General features: G+C 44.8%; 1 protein-coding gene and 1 long non-coding RNA gene across 3 annotated transcripts in view; one reads left to right on the top strand and one right to left on the bottom strand.

Moving 5' to 3' along the window:
* Positions 1-276: 276 nt before the first annotated feature.
* The window catches only part of POLR1E (RNA polymerase I subunit E), a 40,076-nt gene continuing 22,608 nt past the window's right edge, over positions 277-17,744 (top strand). For both annotated transcript variants that reach the window (XM_040417353.1, XM_040417352.1), the window contains exons 1-6: positions 277-412; positions 2,743-2,828; positions 6,606-6,682; positions 7,094-7,191; positions 10,014-10,069; positions 11,280-11,424. In XM_040417353.1, coding sequence (XP_040273287.1) covers positions 355-412; positions 2,743-2,828; positions 6,606-6,682; positions 7,094-7,191; positions 10,014-10,069; positions 11,280-11,424 — 520 coding nt within the window. In that variant the 5' untranslated portion in view covers positions 277-354. The remainder of the gene's footprint in view (positions 413-2,742; positions 2,829-6,605; positions 6,683-7,093; positions 7,192-10,013; positions 10,070-11,279; positions 11,425-17,744) is intronic.
* On the bottom strand, positions 1,131-12,901 carry LOC120989320. The gene is made up of 2 exons (XR_005776250.1): positions 12,848-12,901; positions 1,131-1,269 (listed from the first exon to the last, which is right to left on the bottom strand). It is a non-coding gene; the product is annotated as an uncharacterized LOC120989320 (long non-coding RNA).

Below are 17,744 nucleotides of genomic sequence, written 5' to 3'. Positions count from 1 at the left end.
TTTTTGCAAATGAGTGTATAATGTATTCCTTCCAGTATGGTTGGGACTTTCCTCCGTTTTTTTTTTTTCTTTACACCGCTGAAAATGACATATATGTGTGACAAGTTAGGTTTATTTTAGCAAATTATATGGCTTAAAAATGTTGCCCGTAAACCACATGTACAAAAAAATCTAACTGGGTAAGCCCTCCCTGGATTTACGTGTATGTTTGCGGGCAGTGCCAGCAGAGGGCGCAGTCTGCCGTGTACTCGCCTGGAGCGAAGGCAGCGGTCCCTCTTTGTAGCATTCGTTAGTTTGTTGGGTTCCTCCCACAGCCTTGGAGGAAGTTCCTCAGCACACGTGTAAGGAGGAGACATGGCTGGTAAAGCTACCTGGGAATACCGAGGAGACCCGGAGCGGCCCGCGCTGCTGGGTGAGGATTTATATTGCATAGAGAACACGTGACCCCATGTTGTGTCAGTCATGGAGCTGCAGATACAGGACCCAGGAGAGATATCTATCTATAGTCATGTGTGAGAATGTATATTACATAGAGAACACGTGACTCCATCTGCAGATACAGGACCCAGGAGAGATCTCTATCTATCGTCATGTGTTATGTCCAGGTGTTATGGGAGCTGTGAGGGGGCTATATTGGTTGTCACCCAGCTGTCCATGAAACTGTGGACTCATGTCAGAGGACATAGAGCTTGTGATTCCAGGACGGTTGCCATTAAATAGTTCTCATGGGCATTCAGTATGTCAGGACCTTGGGAGAGCACCGCGTGATCTGGCCCAGCTTACGGTTGTCTGGCCCATGTCACTCATCACCACTCCCTTGTAGAGGACCTGTCACCACCTCATGAATGAACAATTCTGCATCTTCTCTTGCATTGTGCCCTCCTCTGTTATTCCTCCTGAATATTTTTTTGTTTATTTTTTGAAATTTGGCCAGGAGAGAACATTTTATGATCAGGAGGTTCTGAACTATGGGGATTCCTGGTCCTACAAATTACCAGGCTGCAGAGGCGATTCTGCTCACATCCCCTTGACTGGTTTTCCTTGCACAGCGGCGATACTGGTCACCTACCTTCCCTCGCCATCCACTAATCCACCAATATAGACTACATGCACAAGAATGTTGTTTGTTACCGTTCCGTTTTTTTATTTTTGCGGATAGGATGCGGACACGCTCATTTCAGTGGGTCCGAAAAATTGCGGACAGCACCCCGTGTGCTGTTCGCATCAGTATGTCCGTTCCGTAGCCCCGCAAAAAAAATAGAACATGTCCTATTCTTGTCTGTTTTAGGCATTGTTACAATGTATCCGCAAAAAGAAAAAACAGATGGCATCCGGTTTTTTTTTTTTTGTGGATCCGCAATTTGCGGACGGCAAAACACATACGGTCATGTGCATGTAGCCATACCCTTAGGCCCCTTTCACACGGGCGAGATTTCCGCGCGGGTGCAATGCGTGAGGTGAACGCATTGCACCCGCACTGAATCCAGACCCATTCATTTCTATGGGGCTGTGCACATAAGCGGTGATTTTCACGCATCACTTTTGTGTTACGTGAAAATCGCAGCATGTTCTATATCTTGCGTTTTTCACGCAACGCAGGCCCCACAGAAGTGAATGGGGCTGTGTGAAAATCGCAAGCATCCGCAAGCAAGTGCGGATGCGGTGCAATTTTCACGCACGGTTGCTAGGAGACGATCGGGATGGAGACCCGATCATTATTATTTTCCCTTATAACATGGTTATAAGGGAAAATAATAGCATTCTGAATACAGAATGCATAGTACAATAGGGCTGGAGGGGTTAAAAAAATAAAAATAAAAAATTTAACTCACCTTAATCCACTTGCTCGCGCAGCCGGCATCTCTTCTGTCTTCATCTTTGAGGAATAGGACCTTTGATGACGTCACTGCGCTCATCACATGGTCCACATCACATGATATTTTACCATGGTGATGGATCATGTGACGGACCATGTGATGAGCGCAGTGACGTCATCAAAGGTCCTATTCCTCAAAGAAGAAGACAGAAGAGATGCCGTCTGCGCGAGCAAGTGGATTAAGTTAAGTTAAAAATTTTTTTTTTTTTAACCCCTCCAGCCCTATTGTACTATGCATTCTGTATTCAGAATGCTATTATTTTCCCTTATAACCATGTAATAAGGGGAAATAATACAATCTACACAACCTTGAACCCAAACCTGAACTTCTGTGAAGAAGTTCGGGTCTGGGTACCACATTCATTTTTTTTATCATGCGCGTGCAAAACACATTGCACCCGCGCCATAAAAAAACGGAACGCAATCGCAGTCAAAACTGACTGCAATTGGGTACCTACTCACGCGGGTTTGCCGCAACGCGTCCGGACACGCTCGTCTGCAAGGGGCCTTATGGTCCTTCTCCCCGTGTAACACTGATCAGCACTCCTTTCTAGGACTTTCACGCCGGCAGATAATTGCCCGAGCGTGTGAATGATTGGACCAGTCCTGCAGCCATTCGGTCAGAGCATCCCCCGGGACAAAAGATGATTTTTCTGCCTGCATAAAAGGGCTGATTGCAGAGTGTTTGTGGGTCGGCAGGGCTGTTCCCGAGGCCAGTGATAGGAGCAGTGTAGAGGTCTTGCGCAGACGGAGTAGGTGCACAGATTGATCACCTCCTTCTCCACTCTGAAATCTGCTCAGTTTTTTTGGCTTTACATGAATTCTCACACTAGAAGTAACTCTGTATTCTTCTGATTATTTTGCAGTTCAGTTTGCCAATGGCAGCATTCAGACTCCAGAAAATGTCAATTTTACGTTATATAAAAACAAGACTAAAAAGCAAAGGATTTTGGTAAGTGCGCCGCATGCAAACCATTCTTATAGTCACTAATGCCGAAAGCCGCTTTCTCCGACCGCAGCAGTGGTGGCTATTCATTGCCCTGTGTACAGAGCGTTTCCATTACCTGCTTCTTCTGGGAGTACACGTCTCTGTCCATGGGAATCAGAGCCTGGACCCCAATCAGTCAAATTTTGCTGCTGATTAAATATTTTATCTTATCATCATTTTTGGTACGTAGCTTTTTATTTCAGCCAAGATGTACCAAAGAAGTGCTGTCTCAGTCTGGGTTATGGAAACCAATTGCGTGCATCAAAATGCCGCAGTCTTGCACCCTGTAGCTTGTTTAACCTCTTAACGACCAGCCACAGTTTTGGGATGTTGAGTGTGCAGGGACATCTTCGGGTTTCATTGTAACATAGTACATAAGGCTGAAAAAAGACATTTGTCCGTCCAGTTCGGCCTCTTATCCTGCAAGTTGATCCAGAGGAAGGCAAAAAAAACCCCTGTGAGGTAGAAGCCAATTTCGCTCATTTTAGGGGGGAAAAATTCCTTCCCGACTCCAATCAGGCAATGAGAATAACTCCCTGGATCAACGACCCCTCTCTAGTAGCTATAGCCTGTAATATTATTACACTCCAGAAATACATCCAGGCCCCTCTTGAATTCCTTTATTGTACTCACCATCACCACCTCCTCAGGCAGAGAGTTCCATAGTCTCACTGCTCTTACCGTAAAGAATCCTCTTCTATGTTTGTGTACAAACCTTCTTTCCTCCAGATGCAGAGGAGGTCCCCTCGTCACAGTCCTGGGGATAAATAGATGATGGGATAGATCTCTGTACTGACCCCTGATATATTTATACATAGTAATTAGATTGTGTTAATGCTCCTGTAATCTAGAGGGAGCAGGGCAGGTGCCTTGCTGTCACAAAGGGGGGAATGTAAAGCATCGCCCTGCGGTGAGAAGAGACCCCTTCAGCCTTAGGCCTCTTGCACACAAATGTTTTTTTTTTTACGTTCCGTTTTTAGCGTTCCGTATACGGACCCATTAATTTCAATGGATCCGCAAAAAAAAAATATGGAAGGTACTCCGTATGCCTTCTGTTTCCGTATTTCCATTTTTCCTTTCCGTTCAAAGTTAGAACATGTCCTATTATTGTCCGCATAACGGACAAGGATAGTACTGTTCTATCAGGGGCCAGCTGTTCCGTTCCGCAAAAAAACAGAATGCACACGGACGTCATCCGTATTTTTTGCGGATCTGTTTTTTGTGGACAACAAAATACTGAAAAAGCCATACGGTTATGTGCAAGAGGCCTAAGGGGAACTTGTGGCAGCACAAAAGTCCCTACTCACGTTAAAGCTCCTTCCTAGAGCTGTCAGCAGTTGTGCTACAAAAAGTGTCTGTGCAGCCTTAGCCTAAAACGCAGAACACCAAAAACACTTTGCTCCTGATTTTATCATGCTTTTACTCCAGAATTCTAGCACCAAAAAGTCGCAAAAATATTGTGACTTTCTGCACTTTCTTGGGCAAAATTTTGCAACTCTTTACATTTTTACACCACTCACTCCAGTTTTGTAATGTGGGTGTGGTTAGCTATGTGAATGAGTTTCACTCCACATTTATCATTGAGACTTTTTTTTTTTTTTTTTGCCTATATGTTGTGTTTTCTTATTGAGACTTTTTTTGAGTCACAAAAAAGTCGCAATCTCACTCCAGGAGGAGGGTGGAGTAGAAGAACTGGAGTATCTTCTAGACAAAATTGTCAGGTCTAAGGATAAGACAAATTTATCAAGTGACATAAGACATTTGATCAATGTGGCATAAAGTGCTCCAACGCAGACTCGAGCAAAACAGATTTCAAATTTTCCCCTCACGATAAATTCCCCCCTTTGTGTGTAGCCCATCCTGCTGGACCTGAAAAGGGAAGACGACTTACCTGCTTCCCGGTGCAGTCTCCCTGCAGGCCTGCAATGCTCTAGTGGTGTCAACTAGGGATGAGTGAATCGACTTCGGGTGTTTTGCATAATACTTAGTTTGAATACTGTACGGAGCGAGCGCTCCGTACAGTATTAGAATGTATTTGCTCCTATGAGCCGAAGTTATTACTTCGGACTTCGCATAATAACTTCATAAATTAATTTCTACTGTAAAAAAACATTTCCCGAACTCTGGTTCGGTTCCAAGTGGAATCCGAAGTCGATTCGCTCATTCCTAGTGTCAACATCCAGTTTGACATTGCCGCAGCCAATCACTGGCTGTGGAGGTGTCCAGCTCCTCTTATATCATGTGACCATTTGTCATGATGCAAAGGGAGTGGGAGATCACCTTTACCAGTGATTGGCTGCGGCGATGTCAAACCGAATGCTGACATTGCTAATGCCCAGCTAGGGGAGTCGAGGCCTGCAGGAGAAGGAGCAGGGAAGCAGGTAAGTCATCTTCCCTTTGCAGGTCCAGCAAAATTGGGGGGGTTTGCCAAAAACTCCCCATTCTTGCACAACCCCTTTTAAAGGGGTTGTACAGGAATACTGAAGTTTTAACCCTCAGCCTCATCTCTGCTGAGGAAAGAACCATACTTACCTGCTCCCCACCACTCTGATGCACGTCGGCTTGCTTGTAGCTATATTCTATAGCCGGGACTTAGGCTACTTTCACACTTGCCTTTGGAGCGGATACGTCTGGTGTCTGCACAGACTGATCCGCTCCTATAATGCAAACGATGGTATCCGTTCAGAACGGATCCGTCTGCATTATAGTTCAGAAAAAATTCTAAGTGTGAAAGTTAGTCAGACGGATCCGTCCAGACTTTACATTGAAAGTCAATGGGGGACGGATCCGTTTGAAATTGCACCATATTGTGTCAACTTCAAACGGATCCGTCCCCATTGACTTACATTGTAAGTCTGGACGGATCCGTTTGGCTCCGCACGGCCAGGCGGACACCCGAACGCTGCAAGCTGCGTTCGGGTGTCCGCCTGCTGAGCGGAACGGAGGCCAAACTGAGCCAGACTGAGGCATTCTGAGCGGATCCGCATCCACTCAGAATGCATTGGGGCTGGACGGATCCGTTCGGGGCCGCTTGTGAGAGCCTTCAAACGGAACTCACAAGCGGAGCCCCGAACGCTAGTGTGAAAGTAGCCTTATTTACTTCACTTCACCATGGTCACATGGTCCACTGCAACTGTAAACCCCTGGAACGGGGGGGGGGGGGGGGGGGGGGGGGTTCACGTGTGCTGCAATAAGTATTTTATTTTGTGTGTTTTTATTTTTATTTTTTATTCTTGGCATGTTGGTAAGTCTTGTAAATTCTGCAGTACATCTGTTGCCGCAGTTTGATAGAAGGCATATGGTAACTGTGTGCTCCTCCTGTCAAAAACCCTGTCTGTCACCAAGGACAGAAACATTCTGATTACAGTTGTCTGCAGGTGAACACAGCTCTGAGGACTGAACAGGATGTCACGCCATTAGTCATACAGGTCGGAAAGAGGACCTGTCACTACCATGTTATACCAATTCTGGAGAATCTGCTCTTATGACTCAACCAGTGACCCTCCCCTTCACACACACTGGTAATACCTAGTTGGACCTTTATTGCATACTGCTGGCAATTCATTCATACAAAAACTTCTAGTAGTCATAATAGAGGAATGACACAACATAGTTATATGAAAAGATGCTCCGGCATCGTTATTGCATAGCGAATGCACGGAGTTACCCAAAGTCAGGAGAGGGGACAGGTCCTTCTTCATGAATTGTATGAGATGTTTTATAATCTCTTTTATTTTACAGACAGCAGAAACAGAAAGACTGAATTATGTCGGAAAAAGTTTCACACCTGAAGCGTTGAAGTCCAGCTCCCTGTGCAGGTAGGAGCACATTAATCAGACAGGCTAGCACATAGATTCCTGAAAGTCTCACTTAGATAAATAGGGCAGGTCTAGTTTACAATGTCACAACATGAACATCTCTTTACAGGGCCAACCAACCTAATCCTCAGAACCTTTGCCAAATAAAAAAAAAATAGAAACCACTAACCTCACCGCTGTTCTTGTGTCCCTTTCCCAGCCATTTTGGGTCCCCGCTGCACTGGAAGTGGTTTGGTCCGGTGACCACTGCTGCCAATTAATGGCCTCTGTGGTCACGGGCTAGAATGGTGCATCTCATATATATATTTTTTTTTTTATTGGTGACAAACTCCAGAGGATTGGGATGGTCAGCTCCTGTGGTTTGGTGAATAGAATATGGCAGATGTAAAAATCTATTTGTTGATATTTCAGGTATTTTGTTGGCGTACGGAATAAACAGACTGGAAAGATGGAGGTGTATGACGCTGAGCATTTTAACATGCAGCCAATATTGGAGGACAGCAGTGCTGGTGAGAAACTTAATAATGGTGTCAGATGGAGCTGCAAACTCTGCAAATACAGTGGGAGTCGCCATTTGGGTACGGCCACACATGGCATATGTGCTGTGGATTCTCCGGAGTGGAATATCTGCAGCGTGTATGCCGGAACTCCATTCCAGCAAAATCCGATGCAGATTTTGTTGTGGAATTAATAACGGAAATGGGGTTTGCCGCAGCAGGAATCTGCAACATAAATTACTGTGCTGCAGACTGAACAAGTTATGTGCAGATTTTTGTGCTTGGATGAAATTTGTCAGAATCCCATCCATGTTGTCATTACTGTAAATGCTGCGGATTTTCCACAGAATTCTGCTGCAGGAAAGTACACAGGGTCTATACTGTGACACCACAGCCAGTTTTGGTTTGCTGATTATTTATTTTTATTTTTTAATACTCTCCTTCTGAGAGAGGTATTTTTCCATTGAGGTATCCATGTAATGCCTTGTTCTAGGTGGACAAGATGTATGTTTGTGGCATAATTTTGGGGTACACATAACTAATTCAGTTTTATTAACTCTTTATTGTAGGGGTAAGGGAGATCAGCAATTCTGCCTTTGTTTTTTTGCACCATTTACCATTTTTTGCACCATTTGCAGCTGTGCTGCAGTGCGCTAGTGCAGGAAACAAAAAAATTAATGGAGCCTTCTGTGCACTGTTTATTGTCTGGCACTGGCGACTCCCCGACAGTGGGGAGGGGAGGCTAAGGGTCAGACCCCCACTGATCTGACCCCTTTAGGGCTCATGCACACGACTGTATGTATTTTGCGGTCTGCAAAAACGGATCCGCAAAAAATACGGATGACGTCCATGTGCATTCTGGAACAGAACAGCTGGCTCATAATAGGACATGTTCTATTTTTGTCCGTAATGCGGACAATAATAGGACATGTTCTATTTTTATGCGGAACGGAAATGGAATGCACACAGTGTACCTTTCATTTTTTGCGGACCCAATGAAATGAATGGTTTCGCATACAGTCCGCAAAAAAGACGGCATGGACACGGAAAGAAAATACATTTGTGTGCATGAGCCCTTAGACTGACATTTAAATAGTACCTAACTTTTCAACAGACTTTGCATTAATCAGTAGTACAATTTGTGTACATGAGAAATAGCACTATTTCTGGCATTTTAGCACTTTTCCCCTGTGTATGCTGAATATCTAGTTTGCAGTTATCCCGAAGATGTTGGGTGACGGCTAGCTGCCATACTGTGCACATAGAAAGTAGAGGAGAATCTGCTTTCCAACCTTCTCTTACTCAGAAGCAGCCCCATGGAAGACATTACAGAGAAGTACTGGCCTGTATGGTTGTGGATAAAGCATTTGGGCTGAGATATATCTTTGTGTGTCTCATTCAGCTCCTGCTCACTCCCCCCTTCCCTCTCCATAGACTTATATTGACATGTGTAATGTGATCCTTCTGTGGAGCTGATCCGAGCTCGACAGGTTTAAGACATTTTTCTAAGTGAAAAACATTTAGCAAGAGGGAGAGGTAAACAGCTGATAACATGGGAACTAGACATTTCTCTCTATTACAAAACTTCTTGTGGTCGCTTGTACTATTGATTTATTCAAAGTTGTGTGAAAAGTTAGTGACTATTTAAATAAACCCGTTGACTGTATCCATCAGATCGTTATGATTCTTGTGATACTATATATGTTTTTTAGTTGTACACCGTTGCAAAATAAATGTAAACATGTTTTGTATTTCTTTTATAAACTTTAACTTTTTTTATTTTTATAGTCCCAGTAGAGCACTTTACAATGTTTGGGTGCTTCTATAATGCTGTGGTATACTCGGGCTATTGCAGGCAATAATACTATGCTGTAATAATAGGCATACAGCCATGGCAGGCCTTGCTCTGCCCCTGCCAGCTACCATGACAACCATTGATTTCAGTCGCTGTGGCCCCATCCCTATGTCAGACCACTTAGATGTTGCAGTTCCTATTGGACGTGGGAGCTAAGGGGTCAAATAGAGGTAACTCAAATCCCAGCTGTTACAGTGGGTGCCCAGCACTCACTGTAGTCGGTGTGAGTGTAACTCCTGTACCCACACCATCCAGTGGATGTAACTGTACACCCATTTGCTGTAAACCACTGCTAAAATGGATCTACAGTTGCATGCAAATCCCTAAAGGGGTTAATGCAATGCCCTATTATTTGGGAATATCCTATGAACCTGTTAAGTTGGCAGGCAGAGCAGTCACCTGTAGGTATAATGGAGATGCTCTTTAGTAAGGCTTTGTGGGGTTGTGTTCTGTTAGGGAATTCTGGGGGACTGCAGAGGGGGACACCCCTTCATAAGCTAAGTCTGGGAACCTTCCTAAGCACAGCTCCTGCCGTTGGATAAGTCTGTGCTTGAAGACTACAGATGTAACTGTGCCAGATGTACTTTGTTGTATACTAGCTAAAAGATGATTCTTTTGACTGTTGAAATAATGGGCAATATCATATTGACTTTAGGATACGCCCTCACTAGCTGATTGTGCGGGGGGTCCAATACCCCACACCCCCGCCGATCAGCTGTTCAGGTGTAGCTCCATTGCTGGACGTTGGCACTGCATCTAATGGGAGCCATGCTGTAGCAACAAACTCCCTTCACAAGAAGGTAGACCAAGCTGTGTAGTTCCGATACCAACTTTTGGCGACTGAGCTACACCCAACTGGGCGGGGGAGTGCAGGGTAATGGACCCCCGCTGATCCTGAGGATAAGGCCATCACTTATTAAAGGTCAGACAACCTCTTGTGTGTGTATATGTGTTCATATTTTTTTTTTCTGATTGTCAGAGGAGCAACAAACTGAAGATACCACAGACCAGTCAAGCAAAACTTACGGAGAAAAGGTGCGTTCAACACTTTCAGCATCAGCTTTGATACTGTTCATATTTTATACTGTGTGATATCAGACTACATTTTGTATTATAGCCGCTTTACTGCTGGTAAGGGTCCATTCACACGTCCGCAAAATGGATCCGCGACCGTTCCCTTCATTTTCAATAGGGCCGGAATGTGCTGTGTGCTTCTGCATTTGCGGATCCACACTTCCGTTCCGCCAAAAAAATAGAACATGTCCTATTGTCCGCAATTGCGGACAAGAAAAGGCACTTTCTATGAGAGTGCCGGCGATGTGCGGTCCGCAAAATGCGGAACGCACATTGCCGGTGTCCGTGATTTGCGGATCCGCAAAACACATACAGAAGTGTGAATGGACCCTAACCTAGATGACAGGTGATTTCCAGTAGTGTCTTTGGGAGATCTTACAGTAATAGAGAAAGTCTTCATCTCAAAGACCTTCTCTAAAGAGTTTACCTGTTTGTTATTGGTGATGTACTGACTTAGAGGTGATTTTGTTTTAGCCTTCGTATAGGCGGAACTAATAACTCTAACATATTGGGTGACTATGTTGGTTGATGCTTTGACCATCCACTGTCTTGCTTAAAGAGCATCTGTCAGCGTGATCAACCCTATTAAACCAGCATACAGCTTTGGTCGAGTTTATCATGTTGATAAAAATTATACCTCTATTATCACTCTATGGCCCCATCACTGAGAAAACAGTATTTTTTATTTATATGGAAATGCCCTAACTGAAGCACCGAGCAGCTGGCCAGAGCCCTAAGAGCACCAGTTTGTTAAACCCCCTTCACCTTCATTCCATCCCCCTTCTCTTCTGCTCTCCTAGCGCCAAGACCTGTATTATCCTGTATGAGGTGTATCTTCTTGCACAGTGTTTCTCCTGTTGCTCTGCTTAGGGGGCATATTTATCCATGGTACTCACAACACTTATCTCTGTAAGGCTACGTTCACATCACTGCTAGTTATTTCCATTGTTCATCTCAATTAGAGGAGCAGAACAACGAAACGAACAGAAGTACAGGATTTAGCACATAACTGAAACCAATGGAGCCAAACAAGCCTGTAATGGGTGTCTGTTTGGTTTTTGTTTTTAGAAAAAAATAAAAAAGTCCTGCACGAGCCTCCCAACGCAGATGTGAACATACTGCAGATGTATACTGTAGATACTTAAGTTCATGATGTCTCTTTGTTGAATAGATTGATGCTCTGATTGAAGCCTTTGGTACTAACAAGCAGAAACGTGCTCTGAGTTCACGAAAGCTGAACCAAGTCGACAGTGAAATTATAAGTAAAGAAATGGCAAAGGCGGCTGAGGGGATTATTGAGGCCAAGGGAACAACAGGCAAGTACTAAATGCGGACAATATGCAATCCAGTCATCTGTTACTATACTCTTGTAACTGTCATTTCAGTTGATTTTTAACCCTTTCATGACCGGCGACATACATGTACGTCATTGGGCGTGTGTTTAAACATGGCGCCCGCTGCGGGTGGCCGCCTGCTTCTTGTAGCAGACACCCGCGGCTAATATCCGCAACCGGCAGTAATGCCGATTGCGGACATTTAACCCCTCAGATGCCGTGGTCTTGACCACTAGGGATCTTGACCACTAGGGATCGACCGATTATCGGTTTTACCGATATTATCGGCCGATATTCAGGATTTTGACAGTTATCGGTATCGGCATCTATTTTGCCGATATTCCGATAACGTATAGGGAACACAGATCGCGCTTCTCTTAGCGCTCTGTGTTCCCTCAGCAGCACAGGGGAGAAGGAAGAAGTGTCTCCCTCCCCCTGTGCTGCTGCCGCCAATGAAGAAACAGATGGGAAGAGGAGGGGAGGGGCTGTGACCACTGCGCCACCAATGATGTTAACTTACTCATTCATTCAAATTGAACAGGAGGCGGGAGCTGGCTGCAGAATCATATAGCCGGCTCTCGACCTCTATGAGCGGTAGCTTCGATCCGCGGTAGTTAACCCCTCAGGTGCCGCGGATCGCAGCTACCGCTCATAGAGGTCGGGAGCAGGCTATGTGATTCTGCAGCCAGCTCCCGCCTCCTGTATATGAATAAATGAGAGATTTATCTTTATTGGTGGCGCAGTGCGCCCCCCAGTATTCATTGGTGGCGCAGTGCGCCCCCCCCCCCAAGCCCCCCAGTATTAATCATTGGTGGCGCAGTGCGCCCCCCAACCCCCCCAGTATTAATCATTGGTGGCGCAGTGCGCCCCCCAACCCCCCCAGTATTAATCATTGGTGGCGCAGTGCGCCCCCCAACCCCCCCAGTATTAATCATTGGTGGCGCAGTGCGCCCCCCAACCCCCCCAGTATTAATCATTGGTGGCGCAGTGCGCCCCCCAACCCCCCCAGTATTAATCATTGGTGGCGCAGTGCGCCCCCCCCCCAAACCCCCCAGTATTAATCATTGGTGGCGCAGTGCGCCCCCCACCCCCGTATTAAAAACATTGGTGGCGCAGTGCGCCCCCCACCCCAGTATTAAAAACATTGGTGGCGCAGTGCGCCCCCCACCATTAATCATTGGTGGCAGTGGCCACAGGGTCCCCTCTCCCCTCCTCCTCCGATCGGAGCCCCAGCAGTGTAAGGCCTCATGCACACGACCGTAGTTCTGGTCCGCATCCAAGCCACAGTTTTTGCGGCTCGGATGCGGACCTATTCACTTCAATGGGGCCGCAAAAGATGCGGACAGCACTCCGTGTGCTGTCCGCATCCGTTGCTCTGTTCCGTGGTCCGCAAAAAAAATATAACCTGTCCTATTCTTGTCCGTTTTGCGGACAAGAATAGGCATTTCTACAATGGGCCGCCCGTTCCGTTCCGCAAATTGCGGAAGGCACACAGGAGGCTTCCGTTTTTTGCAGATCCGTGGTTTGTGGTCATGTGCATGAAGCCTAAGCCTGGGGCTCCGATCGGTTACCATAGCAGCCAGGACGCTATTGAAGCCCTGGCTACCATGGTAATCTCCATGCTGCTGTCGGCACAAAGCACAGAGCAGCAGGGACAGTGTGAGATCCTATTCACCCTGATAGAGCTCTATTAGGGTGAATAGGACAAGGGTTCTAGTCCCTAAAGTGGCTAAAAGTTAGTAAAAAAAAAAACACCTAAATATTAAGTATAAATGAAAAAGAAAGATTTACAAAAAAAAAAAAAATACACATTAACAATAAACATATTAATTTTCAGCAGATTTGTGTAGGATTTTTTTTTTTTTTCAAAAATGAAAATTCACAGAATATCGGTATAAATTATCGGCTATTGGCCTGAAAGTTCACAAATTATCGGTATCGGCCCTAAAAAATTAATATCGGTCAATCCCTACTGACCACTGCATCTGAGCGCGCTGAAAACCAAAAGCAAAAGCTTTCGGTTGTGCTCTGGCTCCCCGTGTGGCGATCAGAGGAGCCAGAGCATGTATGCAGCAGCCCGTGTCTTTATGAATGACAGGAGGCTGCTGCATAGTATTTCCTATGGAGCCCTTGCCTGTAATAGGAATCCATAGGAAACAAGCAATTTTTGTCATAGATTCCAATGCAAGTGCATTGGAATCTATGAGAATAGCAATCAAATGATTGCATGTTGTAGTTCACTATGGGAACTATAAAAAGTGTAAAAAAAATAAAGTTTAAAAAAACTTACAAATTCAAATCACCCCCCTTTTCCCAAAGTAAAATTAAAAGAACCAAAAAAATACACATTATGGGTGTCGCAATGTGCGAAAACACCCATAGTATAAAAATAAAAAAATATATTTCCCATATGACAAACAGCAAAACGGAAAAAAGCGTCCAAATGGCAGAATTGCCGTTTGTGATCAAAAAGTCATTCACACCCCAGAATGAAAAGTTCAGATCGCCCCGCAAAAAACAAGCCCCCATACAGCTGTGTACACATAATTACAAAAAAGTTATAGGGGTCAAAACGCAAGAAAAACTATACATATAAGGTATCGCCGGATTCGTACTGACCTGCAGAATAAAAGTAACCGGTCAGTTTTATCGCACATCGAATGTCGTAAATAAAAAAACCTGTAAAACTGTGGTGGAATTGCTTTATTTTTTTTTTATTTCACCCCATTTGGAATTTTTTTCCCGCTTCCCACTACATCATATGCAATATTAAATGGTGGCGATGGAAAGTACAACTTGTCCGCAAAAAACAAGCCCTCATACGGCTATGTGAACAGACACGAAAACGGGAAAAAAAACCCCCACCAACCTCCGGGCGTGAAAGGGTTAATATTGTGTAGGGACAGGGATGTCACACACTTTTGTAATATACTTTATTAGTGAAAGATGGTTCATGGTGTAAAGAGTCTCCTTAATATTCTGACTGAGCGTTGGTAAGGAGAGTCTGTCTTCAGCATTCTGCTGAGCTCTGTAGAAGACCATAGAGCCTGCCTCTTGTCAATACGCCAGGCCCCTATCTCTGCTGTGCCCCTGCTTACCTTACTGCCAGCTCTTTCAATGTTGCTCTCTCTCCTGTGCCAGAGTAAGGATCGCCATTGCTAGTACTTTGCACGGCACATTACTGTCATTGAAAAACAATGCAGCCCCATTCCTCTCTGTATCTTCCCAGTATCTGTGTTTTATAAGCATCCTTTAAGCTAAATATCTACTAACTGAGCTTAGCTTGTCTGTAATGAATGTTTGAGCTATCAGGCGTTCAGAGATAAGGGCTACAGATCCAGCCAGTTCTGATTAATTCAGTGTAAACCAAAGAGACTTCTAGTCTGTAAATGCACTGAAACTGACAGCTGTAGAGGTAAAACTATTGAATATTTTTAATAAAGACCAATGGAAAAAGCGATTTTAGCTCAAAGTGAGTAGAATGCAGTAATAAAAAAATAGAAAAAAATGCCTCCCAAAGTTGTCCAAAGGACACCTGTCAGCAGATTTGTACCCATGACACTGGCTGACCTGTTACATGTGCACTTGGCAGCTGAAGACATCTGTGTTGGCCCCATGTTCATATGTGCCCGCATTGCTGAGATTTTAAATATATACGTGTGTCAGTTGCAGAGAGAGCAGAGCCTCTAGGTTTAACAGCAAAGCCCCTACTGAAATATAATGGGGCAGATTTACTAATCCTATAGATGGTATAGATTTATCACAGGCTGGTTGAGAAATATGCTGCAACGATAGATGCTACTTATGCAACCTATTAATTAGCTTAGTTTGAGACAGAATGTTATGCCAGAATGATGGCGCAGTGTTGGGGGGGAATGTAGAATGTTCCCCAATAAGCCACACCACTTTTTGGCTATACACAGATAATTTTTCTGACCTATATTTGCTGAATTGCAGCTCATTTTGGCTCAGTTTATGCTGTAATCTAGGCGTGCTCTTTTTTTTTTAGTAAATGTGGGTCACTGTGTATTTAACCCAAAGCAGTTTTTTAACCCCTTAGGCCTCTTTCACACGAGCGTCATGGATTTGGGCCGGGTGCGACGCGCGTGAGAAAAATCGGCATGTTTGGTACCCAAACTTCTTCACAGAAGTTCGGGTTTGGGTTAGGTGTTGTGTAGATTTTATTATTTTCCCTTATAACATGGTTATAAGGGAAAATAATAGCATTCTTAATACAGAATGCTTAGTAAAATTTGGATGGAGGGGTTAAAAAAAAAAAAACTTAACTCCCCTTAATCCACTTGTTTGCGCAGCCCGGCTTCTCTTCTCTTCTTCTTTGAGGAAAAGGACCTGTGGTGACGTCACTGCGCTCATCACATGGTCCGTCACATGATCCATCACCATGGTGATGGACCATGTGATGAGCGCAGTGATGTCACCATAGGTCCTTTTACTCCTGGACAGCAAAGAAGACAGACAGAAGAGAAGCCGGGCTGCGCGAACAAGTGGATGAGGGGAGTTTAATTATTTTTTATTTATTTTTTAACCCCTCCAGCCTTATTGTACTATGCATTCTGTATTAAGAATGCTATTATTTTCCCTTATAACCATGTTATAAGGGAAAATAATAATGATCGGGTCCCCATCCCGATCGTCACCTAGCAACCATGTGTGAAAATCGCACCGCATCCGCACTTGCTTGCGGATGCTTGCAATTTTCACGCAGCCCCATTCACTTATATGGGGCCTGCGTTTTCGTGCAACGCAGGCCCCATATAAGTGAATGGGGCTGCGTGAAAATTGCAAGCATCCGCAAGCAAGTGCGGATGTGGTGCGATTTTCACACATGGTTGCTAGGTGACGATCGGGATGGGGACCCGATATAAGAGCATGCTGCGATTTTCACGCAATGCACAAGTGATGCGTGAAAATCACCGCTTATGTGCACAGCCCCATAGAAGTGAATGGGTCTGGATTCAGTGCGGGTGCAATGCGTTCACCTCAAGCATTGCACCCGCGCAGAAATCTCGCCTGTGTGAAAGAGGCCTTAAGGCTGGGTTCACACGAGCGTGTCCGGATTAGGTCCGGATGCGTCCCGGTGTGTTGCGGCAAAACCGCGCGAGTAGGAATGCAATTGCAGTCAGTTTTGACTGCAATTGCGTTCCGATGTTCAGTTTTTATCGCGCGGGTGCAATGTGTTCTGCACGCGCGTGATAAAAAACCGACACTGGTACCCAGACCCGAACTTCTTCACAGAAGTTCAGGTTTGGGTTAGTTGTAGTGTAGATTGTATTATTTTCCCTTATAACATGGTTATAAGGGAAAATAATAGCATTCTGAATACAGAATGCATAGTACAATAGGGCTGTAGGGGTTTAAAAAAATAAACTCATTAACTCACCTTCTCCTCTTGATCTCGAAGTTCCCGGTCTCTTCTTTACTTCAGTTGTGGGCTAAAGGACCTTTGAGTTGAGTTTAATGATGAGTTGTGGGCTAAAAGACCTTTGGTGACGTCAGATCACATGCTCCAATCACATGGTACATCACCGTGGTGATGTACCATGTGATTGGAGCATGTGATCTGACGTCACCAAAGGTCTTTTAGCCCACAACTCATCAGTAAACTCAACTCAAAGGTCCTTTAGCCCACAACTGAAGTAAAGAAGAGACCGGGAACTTCGAGATCAAGAGGAGAAGGTGAGTTAATGAGTTTATTTTTTTAAACCCCTACAGCCCTATTGTACTATGCATTCTGTATTCAGAATGCTATTATTTTCCCTTATAACCATGTTATAAGGGAAAGTAATACAGTTTATAGACTGTCACCTAGCAACCATGCGTGAAAATCGCACCGCATCCGCACTTGCTTGCGGATGCTTGCGATTTTCACGCAACCCCATTCACTTCTATGGGGCCTGCGTTGCGTGAAAAACGCAGAATATAGAGCATGCTGCGATTTTCATGCAACGCATAAGTGATGCGTTAAAATCATCGCTCATCTGAACAGCCCCATAGAAATGAATGGGTCCAGATTCAGTGCGGGTGCAATGCGTTCACCTACCGCATTGCACCCGCGCGGAAATCTCGCCCGTGTGAACGCAGCCTAATAATATCAAATTTACCTGAACATTTCTTAGGACCTGTTCTATTTTATTTTTTTTGCGAAAAGGACATATGGAGCAACTTCCGTTTTTTTTTTTTTGCGGACGCATTGAAATGAATGGTTCCGCATAAGGTCCGCTAAAAAACCCAGAATGAACGTGGAAAGAAAATACGTTCGTGTGCAGCATGAGCCCTAAGTC

The sequence above is a fragment of the Bufo bufo genome, chromosome 2 (genome assembly GCF_905171765.1).
Source record: "Bufo bufo chromosome 2, aBufBuf1.1, whole genome shotgun sequence".
NCBI lineage: Eukaryota > Metazoa > Chordata > Amphibia > Anura > Bufonidae > Bufo > Bufo bufo.
The sequence above is the reverse complement of the archived record's forward strand: the minus strand, read 5'-3'. Positions and strand labels throughout refer to the sequence as shown.